A 14,282-nucleotide genomic window follows, 5' to 3' on the forward strand; every position below is an offset into this window, starting at 1 on the left:
CAATTTCTCCTTTCAGCACAGTCACCCTTTCTAAATGTGATGGTTACATGTTCAAGCTGGCTGTGATCCTGTTCACTCTGTGTATGTAACGGGTCTACTCATTGTGTCTGTGCTGAGAGGAGAGTCAGCAATATAAATCTGTTCCTCCCACTGTCGTCGTGTCTGGGAGGGGAAATTCTCTTTCTTCCACTCACAGCAGCGTAAGAGGAAGATGCTATTCTGGATAAAGAGGCTCCTTCTGCTTCCTCTCGTTTTTTTCTGTCTCATTTTTTCCCATTTGGAGAAGACCTAGCCATGCCCGACCTGACAGGGAGATTTCAATGAAGACAAAGAGAGAATAATGGTTTGTTCCCAGGGTAGGTTCAGAGCCTGGCTTCTGATTTATGTTATTTCCTGTACTGTTCAGAATACCTAACAGCATTAAAGAATATCCAAATTGCCTTTTGTGCAATGTGCTGTTGTGTGTGTATTGCCTTTCTTCTTCTCAGTCTAGACCTAGTTCTCCCTGAAACTCCCTAAATCAAGTGTCTAGTCACATTTTGACCCACTGTTCTGCCAGCTTTTGTGAAGCTGTAACTTGTGCTACTTCACCTCTCTACCTAAGAGTCTTTATGAAGTTCTTCTGAGATTGTTGCATCTCATTGACCGACCATTACCAGCAGTGAGGACTTCAGACTTCTGAATCAAGCTGACCAGAAGAGACATCTTCAAAATCTTTTCATTCACCTGTCCTCAGGGCTTTATTTTTCAAACTTTATTGTGTTAGGTAAGAAATAAAGCTAGCTTGATTTAGGGAAGTTGGTGTTGTGGGAGAAGATTACCTGATGTGCGTTAGGGGTGTCTTCTGCTCCAGAAAGCCCTATATCACTCACAGATATCCTTCCACTAAGATGGTCAGGGAACTGGTGCAGATGGCATATGATGAAAGACGGAGGAAGCCGAGTTTGTTCACCTTGAAAAGGAGGAAGCTAAGAGGGGGATCTAACTGCTGTATTCAGATACCTAAAGGAGAACTAGAGAGTATACAGAGCAAGACTCTGCAGAAAGGTGAAGAGTGACAGGACAAGAGACAATAGACATGAATTGCAATGAAGGAATTTCCAGTTGGGCTTTTTCCCAGGGTGTGGGTCAGCACTGGAACAAGTGCCATAATCCCTGGACATCTTCATAACTTGCCCAGGCAAGGCCCTGAAGCTCTGAAGTTAGTCCTGCTGTCAGCAGTGGATTGGACTAGAGACCTCCTCTTCCAGCCTAAGGTTTTCTGAGAGTCTAGGAAATGGTGAGGAAGATGTGTGCAGGTCTTGGGAGATTTCATATAGATTCCTGCACTCAGCTCAAGCACCTTCAATTTTGTGTAACAAGCAAAAGGTTATTTTGCTGTTGGGCTAGTAAACAAGGATCTTATACTACACTGCTGAGGAACTGTGACCGACAGCTTTTCACTTTTCTATCTGTATGTGCCAACTTTAATCTAGTATGAAGTTTTATAATCATTCCTTCTTGTTGCTAAGTAGGTGGACTCATCTCAGCTTTCATCTTTTGGAGTGCAAGGGAGGTATCCAACCCTGGTAACTAGTCCAGGCTGCAGTCTTAGCCCGTGTTCCTCTTGTGCAAAGAGGTGACTATATGCTGGCAAAGAAACAATCATGATGCAGTGGTGCCGTTGTAACAATATTTTATAACTTCACTGTATGTATTAGAATTTCATAAATCATTCAGACATGCCCAAACATCTGGGGTAATCATGAGCAAAAGCCACTGGAAATCTTACAGACTGCTATGTCTGGCTATTAGGAAGCTTCTGCTTTGGTATGAGATGGGTACTTCAGCAGCAGCATCTGTTCAACAAAGTACAATTTGGGGAAAATTAATCCATTTTAAATTCTGAAAAAGTGACCTTCAAACTAAGGTAAGACATTTCCTTTGCTTCTATGACCACAAAGCCACTCAGGCAAGCAGTGTCGCATGATTACTCACTAGCTCACTGATTAACTCCAGTCTTTCTGGAAAAGGACAGGAAGACAAGCTGCTGAAATCAATTCAGGACAGCAGAGGAGAAGAGAAACAGATATGTGGCTGAATGGTCCAGGAGTAGGAGACAAAAAAGATACTTACTTAGCTGGGATTGCTATTCCTAGAAGGGTCACAAATTCCTGTAGGGATTTTGGGCAAATCTTCTATTCTCCATGCCTCAGTTTCCCAAAGTTTCTAGTCTCCTGCAAAGCCGGAGATTCTTTTAAGATGGCTTCTCAGTAATTTTTCCCAATTTCTACAAGGACTGAAGAGTTAGGTGTGTTATTGTTCTTGTCACCTGTACTCACTGAGCATCCCAGAAATTCCCTGGTCTTCACCTGGAATACCCCCCAGTTGCGTATGCCTTATTCTCCCTTCCCTCCCCCGAACCAGGGTTTATCCATTGCTCCTGTGCAACCAGACACCTTGTTTTTCCATGCTTTTCTTGCCTCTCATGCTCCCCTCTTGCCCATACAAATGGGAAAAATTAACAGAATTCTGACCCCTGGAGATCATGGATGAATTTATATCAGATGTGCAATTTCACAGATCACTCCCCAGGGTATATTATCTCAAAAGCAAATGAGAGATACTGAGACCTGAGAAGATCTGGAGCTGGATCTCACAGAAAACAGTGCGAGAAGGCAACTATGACCTTACCCCCCCACCCCAAGTTCCCCTGTCAAGCTCTTGCAGACTTCAGTTCCCTCAGTGACCCCCAAGAAAAAGGTAGGTTGTTCTGCAGGAGCAAAACTAGTCAAGAGACAACTCCAGAGAATACCCACAACACAAGAGGGGTCATCTTCTCCCTGAGTCAGCATCATTTTAGAGCTGCTGTCCTGCAGTCAGAACTTTATTTCATATAGTACACAAAGAAAATCCATCCTCAAATTCTGATCAGTAAAGGTTCCTGGGCTCTTTTCTCCATGAGCTTGGTGTCTTCCCTGTCTTTTGAATGCGGCATCACACAGACAGCTTATTTTTGCCTCCCTTGAAGCCACCTGGAGTTTCAGACTGGGTAATCTAATGGTAGTTCTGTGACAGATGAGCAACTGCCACATGCCGTTGCAGAACTGGAAACACTTTAGTGGTAGGTAGAGCAATCCCTATATAAAGTCCATAAATTGCTTTCAGTGATGGGAATTATTTAGTAGTTGTTAAAAACAAAGACAGAAAAACATAACACACCTGGTTTCTCCAGCAATTATTTTAATATTCATAGAATCTCACTGATGCCAGTGGGCATATGCACACTGTACTCAGCACAAAGTACCACATCCTTCAAGAAAGTCTGCTGCCCCGCAACCTTCCCACACAATAGAGTACAAAAGTAGACTGCAGTAGTCTGACGATCTCATCAGCACTTTGAACAATAACATGTTTGTTGTCATGAGATTTCCTGATATTATTAAGACTTCATCCAGTAATAAGCTTTGGAAGAACTAGAATATCCACAAAGGCGTCCCACAAGCTGCCAATAGAACAGCAGCTTTGGTAAGTTTTGATGGTACCACCAAGAATTCACCAAACAGTATGGCGGCTTTCAGAAGTGCTCAGGATGAAGGTTACATGGTCTGCATGTTTGAAAAGCCTTTGGGACATCATCAAAAGCTTTAGATATGATCTGCTCTGTCTGGAAATTTATATGCTATCAGTGATTCTTCAGCTAGTAGGACAGCAACATTTAGAGCCTATCCTCCCTTACTATCCCTTTGATCCAGTCCACATAGTTGAGGATCTTGGTGTAGAAGCCGTAACCTTCGGCACAGCCAATACCCCAAGAAACAATACCGGTAGCCACCCAGCGACCGCTTTCTGCGTCTAACACGGTGAAGACACTCCCACTATCTCCCTGGCAGGTATCCTGTTTGATTGTGAGGAAGCCAGCACAGAACATGTTCTCAGTGAAGACCATAGGTACATCTCTCTTCTTACTGTCCAGCCAACTCTGACACCTCTCTTGAGCGATCACTGGTAGGCTCACGTACTTCAACTCATTTGAAATAAAGTTTTTTTCCACACCAAAGCCGCTCACGTAGCCCTTGCGCCCATCCATGTAGAACGTGGTGTTGGTAGTATCAGGGAGACAGATGGGCAGCACTGTAGGGCCCAGGGTTACTGGATGTTTCAGCTCCAGCAGGGCTATGTCCCCATTGAAGTTGTGCTCATCTTTAGGGTTGTAATCTGGATGGATAAAGATCCTACGTATAGGGTGGTTACCCATCTTGCGGAGCTCTTCTACCTTGGTGTGGCCAAGGAAAATGTTAGCCTCCTCTGCTAGCTGGTCCAGGCTTACATTGTTCCCTCCTGCCTCTTTGGGGAAGATGGTGTGGGCAGCGGTCAGGATCCAGCGATCGCCCAGGAGCGCACCACCCCCTCGTCCGTGGATGCCCGTCAGAGCCTGCCAAGGGAAATTGCCTGTCCCTGCTGACCTGCCGCCCAAGATCCGCTGGACTTCGGTAATGGGTCTGACCGGCTTCCCACACACTGTGGAGAAATGCAAGGAGATCATGACACCCTCTGTCGCCCTGGCTTGTCTCTCTCTGTCCTACACCATCACTATTCGATTTCACCTTATTTTTGCCTTCCTGGATAGATTTCCCTGTCCTCCCTCACTGATACCATCCTCCTCCTTGCATGTTGTCCCAGCTTTGTACTGACTGTAAGCATGAATTGGTGAACACCAGACAAAGACAGTTTTTTACTGACCTGGCAAGCAGGCAGGAATCCTCGTCTGGCCGTCTCGACCCACCCAGGTTCCCTCAGGAGAGCAGGTGAATGTGTCTGTAGGATGAGAGGGAAGTGAATGAGACCCAGGCTTGCAGGCATGGGGTGGGAAGAAAGAAGAGAAGAGAAGAGCAGAGAAGAGGAAGAGAAGAGAAGATATTTTCAAGGGGTTCCTCTCTCCCAGGTGCACTCGGCCCTTCCATCCCAAAGGCATCCTTTCCCAGGAAAAGCCGCCTGTGGTATAGTCTGGAATGCCTCCATTTGGGATAGCATGTACATCTCAAAACACCTCAGTTCCAGGGGACCAGTAAAGCTCAGGCACTGCTTCTGTAGAAGAAAAGCCTGAAGAGCAATGAGTGAAGTTTTAATTCACTCAGTCCACATGCTTACAGAGCACGGTTTGACCTTATTTAGTCCAAAGAAGGGAGAGAACAAGTATAGACATGGACTCTAGATTCAAGTTTCTGGTCTCTGTAGTTTGCAGAGAGTAGGATAAGGTGGTTTGTTCCAGAAACAGGAAAAAGATGAGTCAGTTACTGTACATGCTCAGTATCTATTTCTGAGGCTCTATCACAGGTCAGCTAACTTGCATGTCACCTCTCAACACAAACTCCACTACCTCCAACGTTCTTGCTCTCAGAAAGTTTGTGCTGGTGACTAAAACCAATTTATACACAATTTATCTTACACTGTAGTAAATGCTTCCAAGAAAGTGTTTGCTATTGTCTTTCAAAATTGACTAAATCAATCCCCATCAGAATTTGGCTGATGCTGATATTTACTTACTCCTGATTTTTTTCTGATTAGATTGAGCTCTGACTCTTTATGAAAGAGTTAAACTCAGATGCAAGAATGATCAAATTCAACGTCAGTACCAACTTAAAGAACTCCTTAGCTGCTTGCTCCTGGCCCCAATGCTAGCATGTCACCTCTCTCAGGCATGCTGCACAACTGTGCATCCATGCTGGCAACCATATCCAGGAACTGATTCAGCTTAAAAATCTACATCTTTTAGTGGAAGCTAAATGAGCAGCCAAGGCAAGGAAATCATGAACTCCTTATACTGTTCTTGTAACCAAAGCTCCTGTGTCATCAAATCATGTCTCAGGTGCAAAAAGAAGGCATGTGAATGGCTCTCAGTGTTCCCTTAGTTTTTCTGACCTGCTGCATAAAAATAGATTTTTCTGTATGTATATTAATTAGCCCTCAGATGTCTCTGCTCCTGAACAATAGTCCAAAGAGGTAAACAGCGTTACAGTGGATTGGAGTGTGAGTTTATTTATTTGCACCTGCAGCAACTCGGACTGGCGTGGTGAAGTTTCAGGATTTTGGTGATTCCCGACACCATGCCTCAAATTTCAGTGAAAGAATGAAATCCACTAGAGAAGAATAAATCGTGACTACAGAGGAGAGAATAAGTCTGCAAAAGTTAAGGAGAGCATGGAGGAGGGATGCGCTGGACTCTGAGAATGAAGCAGGGTGGGAACAGGCTGAGACAACAAGCCTCGGGAGCTATGCTGGAGATCCAAGGAAAGATTGGAGAGCTTTCACAGGAGGAAAGCATGAGCCCTAGCCTGGGGAGCAGAGACAATTCTAACTGGAAATCTGAGAGGACTTCTCAGGCACAGATTTCAATGTCTGTGTGGGATTAGGACTCACCACCGCCTGTTCCGGTGACAATGTGATAATATGGCTCATTGCATCGGTATGTGATCACTGACTGGTAGTTGTTGTTTGCGGGTTTGTTAACATAGCTGAATGCCCCATTGGTCAGGTCTGCAGGGTTGCCACAGTTCACAACTACAAAAAGGCAAAAAAAAGAGATGAATTAAAGACAGCCTTACTGCCTGCAGGTTTAGGCTTGACTTGGATTGTGGCCATGATGTGAAGGACCAGTCAGTACAGCAGGCAGAGAGAGGTTGTTTCATAATGGATCCCAGACTGGGATCTTTTGCTTTTAGATATTACAACATTATAGCAAATTTATAGTGGTGTTTCATGCGTTTTGGTAAGGGAGGAAAAACGTTTAAGTTTTCGCAAGTGGAAAAATGTAATGAAAGTCAACAGTGGACCTCCACAGGTCCTTCCAACCAGCATATCCATGAGTCTATAGCCACAGACAAATTGAGTCAAAGAAGCTGAATTCCCCATGTCCTTGGAGGGGGAAAGCCATGGCAGGGGTCATAACCCCTGTTGTCAGATCACTCACTTTCACAGCGTGGCATGGATTGATGCCATGTCCCATCAGCCTGGCAGACAGCCGTGAAGGACAGCAGCTTTTTGTTGTCCTGCATGGGAAAGAAAAACATCTCTCTTGGTTGTACAGAACCTTACATTCCCTTCCCCACATTAGAATATTATTCTGTCTGCCCATCTTTTCACTGCTGTCCAATAGTTGCCCCTCTGCAGTCTGTTCCAATTGCTCTTCTCTCCCTTTGCTGCCTTCTCTCTATCCTGTGTTTGCCACAGGCTACAAATTCTTCATAGCAGGCCAAGATATCAGCAGCCAGTGATCATAAAACCGTGACAAGTCTGGGGCACTACCCAGTCCTGGCAATAGGATGGCAAGGGAGGCAGGTAACATCTTCTGCTTCAAGTCTGATTTCATATCCTTCCAAAGAGATATTCTTGTTTACCAGTGCCTCCTGGGATCTTTGTCTCTCATCTTCTACCAGGGCTTTGTGAAAGAGTAACTGCATAAGGAAGGGAGCCAGGAAAGGCGAAACCACTGGAAGAAAGCCGAAAGAAGCAGGGAAGAAACAGGAATTGCAAGAGGTTGCCATGAGTGAAATCTCCAAAGAAAATTTTACTGAAAGGTGAAAGACTTCCAGAAGCTGAAGAGAAGCCAGAATATGGCTGAAGGGAGTGGAGAAGGGATCTCACCTTTACCAAGTTATACCCAGTCTTGCAGCTGACAATGAAATAGTCCTGAAACTGATACACAGGCTGCAGGTCTCTGATGATGGTAAACTGATCCTGTGGGACAGGCTGTGGGCACCGTATTTCTGTTGGAGAATGGGACAAAGTTGGTATTAACAAATGGCGTAGATAGGCTGCAGTAGCCTCTGGAGAAGAAACATCTTACTCTCTGAGGTGTAGTGGATCTTCCAGCCACGGCTGTACCCTGACTCGTCAGTGAGGAAGAGTATGTCCACTTCATTGCTGTTGGTTTCAATGCTGCCAGGTGACTTCTTGCCACAGAATTCACCAATCTCTCTCCCTGGTGCTTGGATCTGATGAGGAAAACATGCATCACAGGGACAGAAACACACATCAAAACCACACATGCCTCTCTGCCTCAGTGTCCCTGTTTCAATCCAGACCAGGTTTGCCACAGTGCCTATGATGGTGAACAGGGCTGGCTGGCTGACCCATCAGTACATCCTGAGATTAAATCAAAGGGAGATAAGACTGGAAGAAGGATGAATTTTTTGGCTTCACTCACAGGGGCCTGTGACCCAGAGCCTCCGACCTCAGGGCAATTGTAATTAAGCACACTGAGGAAGGGACAAGGGAAGAGCTCAGTCCTTCATGCTGGGGCATTCTCCTTGTACTGATCCCGTATTTCTCATCCGAATAGTGGTGTCGCCACAACTCCTGTCCAGGTCTGGCAGCAGGGTTGGAAGTAGAGTTTGCTAATCTCCAGTACCTTGAGCTGGTCATAAGGACAGTGGACTTGCTGGTGTTCTTCAATCTCAAAGGGTTCCAAGAACTTGAGGATGACAGACAGGCCCTTTTGCAAACGGATGCTGTAGTTACACCGGAGGTCTTCAGGATAAGGCTGCGGGTACTCAGGGCTGCTCACATACCCAGATGCCTCTGTGAACAACTCACTGCTGCACTCCACTGTGGTGTAGAGGAAGAAAGCAGAGGTCACATTGTGGAGCTGTGTTGTCTGCAGCCCTGTCAACTGCTCCCCAAGTCACTTCTCCCACCCTTCCTGGCTGAAGGGCTCCTTCCCTGGAACCCTCTGACCTTTCAAAATTCCAATTTACCTTTGCAGGAGTGGTGGTCACTCTGAAGCTGGTAGCCAGTCCGGCAAGAACAGAAGTAGCCACCCACATAGTTGTGGCAGAAGTGCTGGCACTGAGGCCTTTCATCTTTCTCAGCAGCATTGTTAGGGTCACATTCGTCAAGATCTGAAGACATAACAGATGCAAGGACAAGGGGAGGAAAGTGTTAAACCGCTCTGCTGTACGCTGAAAGTACACAGAGATCCATATCCTTGCTTACAGCTTCTCTTTATTTGCCTGACAAGGGGGAAAATTGGTTGGAGCCACCCAGGCTTCTTTCTGCATGCTGAGGGTATTGCCTACTCACCCACAGCTCGGTAATAGGCCAGGAAGCCCCTGTAGGGAATCACTGTGCCATTGTCTTCATTGGAGAAATCGGAGTGAAACTCCAGGTGCATCCTGTTCCCCTTAGACACAAACTCCTTTGTTCCTGGGTGATTGCCTGTGGTTGACCCAAGCTGGCCACAGTATCGGCCCAAGTTCTTCTTGTCCGCTTTGATCTGTCAAGGTTAAGGGGAAATCACTGTAGCCTCATAAGATTCAGTCTGCTCCGTGCATCACTATTACCCAGCTGTGAGTTGCCAGAACCTGCTCCACCCATTTCTATCTTTAACTCCTTCCCTTTCCTTTGCAGGAAGCATGAGAGGAGGCCTGGTGAATGAAAAGCCACTGTATGTGGTGGCCACTAGATTCCCATCTCCAGCCACCCCTTGGCCCAGGTATCTATGCACATACCTTAACATAGTCATAGAAGCAGGACTCTGATGGCTCCAGGTCAAAATATTTGAAGGTCAGTTTCACCACATAGCCTTCTGGGACGTGGATATCCCAGGTGCTGACGATATTGTTGGGATACGGCTTGGGGTAACCGGGGGATCTGATCTCCCCAAAAAGCTTTCTTGGGACAGGACTGGAACTGATCACTCCAAAAAAGAGGAAGGCCCACGGGAGAAAAGGAACGTGCCTGTGAACACGGCAAGTAAACTATGACATTGCACAAAATTAGGTCATCCAAAATCAGGGGAGACTTCACAAGTGACTTGTGCACTGTCTAATGGAATCCAAACACGGGAGGTCTAGTTGCAGGTCCAATGTCTGCCTTGGGTCACTCGGGACCGAGGACAGCTGAAATGAAGACACCAGCACTGCCCAGGTTCCAGCAAGGCATTCTGACCCAGCCAAAAAGATTCATCAAGACAGGAAATAGTTAGAAGGAGCACGGGTGAATTCCGTGAGCAACATCTGCTTGTTCCCGGCAGTCATGGGGCTGGGTCTCTTAGGACCAGGGGAAGTTTAGTTCCCTCTGGCTCTGGGCCAGTGGGTCATTTCTGGTTATTGCCAGTTGCGGGTCTTTGCCCAGTTCCTCTGGTGAGGATCTGAAGAGCTCCAGCTCCACTTGCTGAGGAGCAATCCCGCAGTGCTTGCTAGGCTGTCCTCTACCCAGTGACACCTTGCCCTCTCTCCTCCGAAAGCTGGCACTCTTTTTCCCCCCCTCATTCTGCAGACCTCCCCTCTTCCTCCCTCCGTGTTCCCCCAGAACAACCTCACCGCCCGTATCTCCCGAAAACATCAGCCAGGAAGATCCTCCTTCCTCGACCCCAACAGAGCGCCCGCGCAGGGACAGACGGGCAGCAGCTTCGCCCCTGTGACCCTTCTCCTTCCCGGCAGGGTCTCACCCTCCCGTCCCCTCCCCGCAGAGACGTGGCTGCGGGTCCCCCGTGTCCCGTCCGCGCCCGGTGCCCCCACTCACGGGTCCATGCGCTCTCCCGCCGGCCACGGGCAACCGCTGCCCGTTGTCCCCGCTGCCCCGGCCGGAGCTCCGGTCAGCGGAGAGCCTCGGGGAGGTGGTGGTGAGGGGGGTGGCCGGGCAGGTAGGTGGGGGGAAAGGCGGAGGGAGGGAAGAGAACAACCCCGGCTGCAAACAACCGGGCAGCGCTCCAGGCTCCGGCAGCCCGCAGCGTGCTGCCCTCTGCTGCCGGCTCCCTCGGCCACGCAAACCCCGACTGGGCGGACTGGGGGGACTGGGGGGGCTTGGTACACCCTAGCCAGGCAAAGGCGGTCTGTCTCTTCTGGGTGAGAAGGCAGGAAGAAGGCTGGTGGAGACCATGCCTAGGGTTTGGTCTGCGAAGCTGGTGGCTGCTCTCAGTTTGGTGTGTGTCCCCCCAAAGATGTCCTCTTAGGAAGGCTCCCCCGCTCCTTCTGCGCAGTTTTCCGGCGTCAGAAGAAGACCAGAAATTTTAGTCTTAACAAATTAAACTTAAAAAAAAAAAATCAAACTGTCAGAACAGTCAAGTTTTCTCGGTTCTGGCTTGCTGAAGAGCAGAGGTCTTTGGGGATGGGGACTGGGAGCTTCTTCAGGGAAAGCAACAAACCTCAGACATCCGAGTCAAACAGGTATCGAGAAAAATGAACAAACCTATAGAACTAAAAGCACTCTGAGAACAAGTCCCTTTTCAAGGCCCCTTCTTGCTGTTTGTTCTGCAAGCATTTCTAGGAGAAACAAGATAGATAGAGAAGGCCTTCGGTGTTTAATGGGGAAATGGGAAAAGAGAGCAACTTACAAACACATTTCAGGCTTTTATCAACATAGTGCCCAAGACATGTATCATGTGCCACCAGCTTCATGAAGTTTAAATTTTCTTGGCTTTCAGACTTTGGTGTAAGAGATAAAACACCCTTTTAGTGTTTTCCTTTAGAATTATGAGTAGCTTCAGAGCAATTACCAAGTTTCTTGCATTGAAATCTTAGGAAATAATTCACAGCTACAAAAACACGTTGAATGAAGATGAAAATACTGTTAAAAAGAATGAAGAAAGCATGTTTGGGATATTTATGGAAGTGTACTAGAGAACCTGCTCATCAAACATCTTTGAATTATTATCTGAAAAAGATCACATAAATATATAATTAGTGCCTCTGTAATAACACCATCACACACATCAGAATTAAGGTGAAGCAGGGGACATTACCCCAGTACTTCCTGATGTCCAAATATCTCGCTCTGCATGATAAACACATTTGGGCAGGCTCACTGCTGTGCCGTGCCGGAGCAGGTTCTGCTGGCTTACTGTCCCACCAGAAGGGAAGCTTTTATTCAGAGACCACATCTGGAAAGTAGCTGGCAAGCACTGGAAATTACTCTCTGAGAGATCTGTTATGAACAGGTCACCGTTGGGAAGAGTGTTCCCTGGCAAAGCATGGCTAGACAGAGGTGTTTGAGGATCATTTGTAAGGAAGCTGATCATTTCCGTGTGTTCTGGACAAGGACTCTTCTATCCAGGGATCACTACTGCGTGTTATGTGGCACTTTCAAGGCACATCTCCTATGTCTTCATCTCCTCCCCCCGCCCTGATAACACCATGTGGGCTACTAGGAGAGTACTTCAGCTGGTAAAGCAAGGGTGGTTACCTGGGGATATGCCTCACTGGAGCAGCCCACCTCTAATACAGGTCCCATAGACCCACCAGATTTGGACAAGTCAGCTATGCCCTCAGTCCTGCTCCAGGGCTTCCACTGGTGGCATTCCCCTTCAGATGCTCTGTGCAATCCTCTTCTTCATGTTAGGTAGGAGCCAGGAAATACCTGGTACCACTCTACCCATCGCAGCCTTTTCGGGACACTCTGCCACTAGCCATAGGGCTTGGGCTTCACACAGCCAGACCTGTGCTATCAAATGGCTTACCACTTTTTTGGACAAATCATGCCACTCCTGCAGCTCTGGCTGATATGGAGAAGATGACCTACAGCAAAAGAAGGCTCAGGACTCTAAGAGTGTGTCTTCCTGCTGGTATGGGATGGTGAGCAGCAGCAGCGTCTTGGCAGTCTGTTTCTGTGTCTTCGAAATCAAGGAGCAAAGCCAAACGTAATACCCCACAAGAGATGTAGTTCTGCAGCACTAGCCACTCAGCAAGGGGCAAAACCAGTGTCCTCCCAGTATCACACCTTATCCCCTGCCTTACACTAGCATCCTCACCTCCCACAGGCTTGTGTCTCAGCAATATAGTACCGTTGTGCGAAGTCACTATCTGACTTAGGCATCACACCTATAGCATGATTACAAAAGAAAAAACAGTGAATTATTAGTGCTGGTAGTTACTAACTGAAGCCCTAGAATAAGTTGGAATACTATCCCTTATGATTATTATAAGCATGGACCACATCAGGTGGGTATGATTCCTATCTATGGTTCTGGCACAACCAGATGCTTCCTGAAGACGCGAGGCTGTCATGGATATACGATGGCTGGCAACCAGTCAGAAGCAATCCACTGGGCAGGTCACCTCACAGGCTTACATGACAATTATGTGGATGGTTGGCACGCCAGCGGAAGAGTCTGGCTAACCACCTGAAGGCACTAGCTGTCTACCATCAAACCAGAATGTAGGCTCAGAAAATGAAAATTTGTACCAGCTTTTGGTGCAGGGCCTGAAATGTGTTGATTAGTTGTTGATTCCACAGCCTGGAAGATATCAGTCTGGACACAGTGAAGTGAGCTTGGTTGTGGGGATCAGAAGCAGCTCAGAAGGGCTCTCTTTGTACAGAAGAGTACAAAGAGGGCAACAGTTGAACCGGCTTCAGCTGCTGTCAGTCAAAGCTCTGCCTTTTGCAACCTCGTAATACAACAAAGGTAATGTAGAGTCTCCTCATGATACAAGGAATGATGGGTTGTGGAGGGGTCTGTGTAGAGGAGATGACGTGCTGGGTGGCGTGGCTATGATTGCTTGTTGGGTTTGATTGTGTCCCACCCAGTGGTACTCCTGCACTATTGACAGGGTGCTGCAGCATGGGATGACCTCAGAGACAACCCTGAAGAGCCAGAGGTTGACATTAGAGGTAAAGCTGCAGCTCCCTGACCGCTTGTTTATCAGATGTTCTGAAGTAAGGCTTTTCTCATGGCACTCATCTTTGCATCTTCCCTGAAGGGAAGCTCTTTGGAAAATACTACTTTTTAGGTGAGGAGCTGGAGCAAACAATTGCATTTTCTCAGCTTGAAAAGGGCCTGTGGCTTTCAAAATCTGCCTGCCTCTTTGTCCTCTGCGATGTCAGTAGCCACGCATTCCTGCGTACCCTGCCCTTCAACCTCTTGTTGGGGGCAGCCGCAAGTGTCCTGCAGAAGTACCTGCCTGCGGGCTCATGCACATCCCGTCGGGCGTCTTCATTAAAAGACACCTCCGTCTTTGGCACGGGTCTGGCTTTTCAGCGGGCCTCACCTCCTTTGGTTCTGTCCCTTGGTCTCTGATGGCAGAGAGGAGCTGTGGGGAGATGCCTCCAGGAAGGCCAGGAGCAGTGCTGGGGCTAGAGGCGGTGGCCGCGGTTTCTCACGCCGGGAGGAGAACCTGACCCTTCCTCACCCTCGGGACCCTCTCAGGGGCTGGCGCCCTCGCCCACCACCCCAAAAAACCCCTTCGCTCTGGAGGACGAGCTCTGTTCTCTGCTCGAGCATCCCGGGATCCCGAGAAGAACGCAGCATCCCCGGAGAAGATGGCTGGGGCGGGCGGGGGGTGGCTGCCGAAGAAGGGGGACCCTCC

General features: G+C 47.8%; 1 protein-coding gene across 1 annotated transcript; it reads right to left on the reverse strand.

Annotated features, from left to right (window-relative positions):
- Positions 1-3,697: 3,697 nt before the first annotated feature.
- C1R (complement component 1, r subcomponent) lies at positions 3,698-10,511 on the reverse strand. The gene is made up of 11 exons (XM_010567692.1): positions 10,504-10,511; positions 9,489-9,717; positions 9,061-9,253; positions 8,736-8,879; positions 8,390-8,586; positions 7,826-7,973; positions 7,624-7,745; positions 6,950-7,028; positions 6,400-6,540; positions 4,723-4,797; positions 3,698-4,500 (listed from the first exon to the last, which is right to left on the reverse strand). Exons 1-11 carry the CDS (start codon positions 10,509-10,511, stop codon positions 3,698-3,700), a joined length of 2,139 nt encoding a protein of 712 aa, XP_010565994.1.
- Positions 10,512-14,282: the final 3,771 nt, after the last annotated feature.

Source organism: Haliaeetus leucocephalus, unplaced genomic scaffold (genome assembly GCF_000737465.1).
Source record: "Haliaeetus leucocephalus isolate CR32 unplaced genomic scaffold, Haliaeetus_leucocephalus-4.0 Scaffold228, whole genome shotgun sequence".
NCBI lineage: Eukaryota > Metazoa > Chordata > Aves > Accipitriformes > Accipitridae > Haliaeetus > Haliaeetus leucocephalus.